Below are 2854 nucleotides of genomic sequence, written 5' to 3'. Positions count from 1 at the left end.
CGACATTTTACCACATTTTGCCACTAGTGAAATCGCATTCGAACTGCAATCTAGAGCGTTCCAGGCTAGGTCTAGAATGCTCTAGCTAGGTCTAGATCTGCTTTTGATTGAAGTTTTGCAAGAGGTAAAATGTCCAATCCTTCGATGTGTGATCATGCCTGTTCGCTCCAAGAATTGGTAATGCAGTTATTTGTGATACGCCTCAGCATTTATTTGATAATGGTAATGTTCACAGTGGGGTTTCCCGCGTCGATCTGATCGCTCTGGATCAAGGCAAAGGCCCTTACTATCACCACATGATGTATCCGTTCATCCAAAGAAGTTGAACCTCCCTACAATAACAAGGTCCCTCCAAGGTAGCTTCGCGTTTCAAGTGACAATAATGCATCAAACTTCGAGCTTCAGAAACGTTATTGGGTGCGTTCTGCGCATGTTATGTAGTATGCTATTAATGAAACTACTGCCTCAGGCACCGGAGGGGCAGCTATATCTTCGCTCGGCCGGCCGGTGCATCCAGTGAACGGTGAATCGCTCCATCATGACCATCAAGCCAAGCCTGCAATTTGAATCATATCCCAGTATCAACTCCACTACCTTGATGGGATCACAACTCGTTATAAGAGATAAGAAGCTGCATGGTGTGTGCATCAAACACGTTTTTTGACCTTTGTTCGCATCTATCTTTCCCAACTCGATCTATCTTACCTATCTTGACTCTCTTCTATATCTTGCACTTCATCTTTTGGTGTCTATTGGTACTGTGCATCAAGCCACCCGATCGCTATATAACCGTACATAGGGTACTTCACGTGTGTCTCGTCGTTGTCCGTACCTCAGCATTTTCTCATCACTCGCTGAGACTTTTCCAGTATACAGCCTCTAGATGGAGTATTCGTCTGACGTTATCGCAGCAGCGTGGAGCTTGCGGTTCGCTATGGTGTGTCTTCTTGTCGATGTATGGGCGAATAATAATTGACAATTCATGTGCCATCAGTACATTTACGGTGCGTACTGTTCTGAACCCCTTATTCTTTGCCTTAACATAGTTCAGTGTCGATTGGCTACCAATCTGGGTAGGCTTATACTGATCTATTTACGCCCACTGTTGAATTCGCTTATCCAGATCTATGATTATGCATGTTCACTTCATGAAGAGGTAATGCTCCCGTTGCGCAATACACCTCGGTTTTGATATTCACCATATGCTGTGCAAAGAGGTCATTTTTACTTCGATCGCACTGGACCAAGGTAAAAGGCCTGTATATTGTTACGCGATACCTCCCTTTCATCCTTATCACCGCGAATTTATATTGTGCGTTCCCGCTCCAGCACACATCACCCCGATGATGAATTAACACTTGTTCTTCAGGGAGCTTTATCTCGAATGAGAACCAAAGTGTATGTGATACTGTGGAGAGTTAATGAGAACGAACGACTTACTGCAAGGTACATTCGTGCATGCACGTCCTTGCTCAGGGCTACTACTTTCCTCTAACAGGTCTTTCTATAGTATCAGTCATGTGCTCCGAGTGTGCCTTTTGTTCCTTCCGTAAGATATGTGTGCTTCTGATCTGATCCATCCAGGTTTTTTCATCCTCAGAACATATGCGCTCTGGAACAAGAATAGAATCTTGCTGGCAACCATGCTGTCCACCGCTTTCGTGAGTTCCAAATCCACTTACCATTACCAAAGCTAGTGGTAGATGCATCAGCCAGATTTTTCTCGTAGCATCCTTCAGCATTGACTTCACCGTTACCGTCCCCACAGCATGTACTCGCTCTCACCTTCCCTCTTGCGTTCCACGGCCACTGAAACATTCTGTTCACTTCCACAGATGCGACTAGCGCGATCCCGGGCATCACAGGGTGCTACCACAGTTCGATCAATTTCCGACTCTTCATACAATTTCTTCTCCTTTCTGTGTTCGAACTGGGGTGGGTGACCAGGAGCATATGTATGTACAAACACGCACTGACAGATGTTCTCTCCAGGAATAATGATGCTCACGCTTATACGCCGCCATGCAGAGCTGGCGGATAAACTCAAGCCGTCTGTACGTTGTCCTGGTGAAACATAACATATTCTATTATTCATGTGGTTTTTTGTGAGTTAACACTCGCACGCGCCGTTTTTGCGTATTGATCCCATCATCATTTTTCCTTTCCTGAAGTGTTCTCAGTGGCGAACATATTCACATCGCTGGCTCCTCCATGTGGGTGGATCTCCCGAATGCCCTTTTATAATCCAGCTGTTGATGTTCCGCGCTCCAGTACGCCTACCACACCATGTTGTATGAGTATGCACCTCCACATCCTGTTGCATATTCCTGCTAACAATACCCAAAACATATACCCGCGTACAGTTTCCAGATCGTGATCTTGCGATCCTTGCCACGCGCCATGCACCTCAATCTTCTGGCAGATGAACCACATATTGCAGTAACATATCTCCGTATTATACGAGTTGGACGGATGTGCATAATATCCCGTATGATACGGGCCAGTGGACCATGGGCGAGGGTAGATATATCCTAGACTGTGACGGATGGGCCGGGAGTGTTATTATTCCTGATGGAGACGGGTGGCCCAGGTGGGGAATATGGTAAAGTAGATGGGTGGGCCGATGGACATGAATTTTCAATAGACGGATCGGCCGAGGGGTAGTTGGATATATGTAGATGGGTTGTACCACAGGTAGATATGTATCAAATAGCCAGGTATATCAAGGGTGCTTGTTATCACATAGACAGGTGGGGCCCAGATATCTATCCTATTAGACGGGTGGGCCGACGAATTAATATTATTTTGTAGACGGTTGGGCCGAGGGGAGTGGTAAAAGATGTATTATATACAG

General features: G+C 45.9%; 1 protein-coding gene across 1 annotated transcript; it reads right to left on the bottom strand.

The window, feature by feature from the left end:
• Positions 1 to 876: 876 nt before the first annotated feature.
• DFJ58DRAFT_805618 (uncharacterized protein) lies at positions 877 to 1735 on the bottom strand. Its single transcript, XM_041391119.1, has 8 exons — positions 1719 to 1735; positions 1687 to 1688; positions 1604 to 1661; positions 1497 to 1535; positions 1229 to 1373; positions 1123 to 1205; positions 995 to 1016; positions 877 to 937 (listed from the first exon to the last, which is right to left on the bottom strand). Exons 3-6 carry the CDS (start codon positions 1643 to 1645, stop codon positions 1147 to 1149), a joined length of 285 nt encoding a protein of 94 aa, XP_041240000.1. The 5' UTR covers positions 1646 to 1661; positions 1687 to 1688; positions 1719 to 1735; the 3' UTR covers positions 877 to 937; positions 995 to 1016; positions 1123 to 1146.
• Positions 1736 to 2854: the final 1119 nt, after the last annotated feature.

Source organism: Suillus subalutaceus (assembly GCF_016647625.1).
Source record: "Suillus subalutaceus strain FC151 chromosome Unknown DFJ58scaffold_114, whole genome shotgun sequence".
NCBI lineage: Eukaryota > Fungi > Basidiomycota > Agaricomycetes > Boletales > Suillaceae > Suillus > Suillus subalutaceus.
This window is presented reverse-complemented; position numbering and strand designations above follow the sequence as displayed.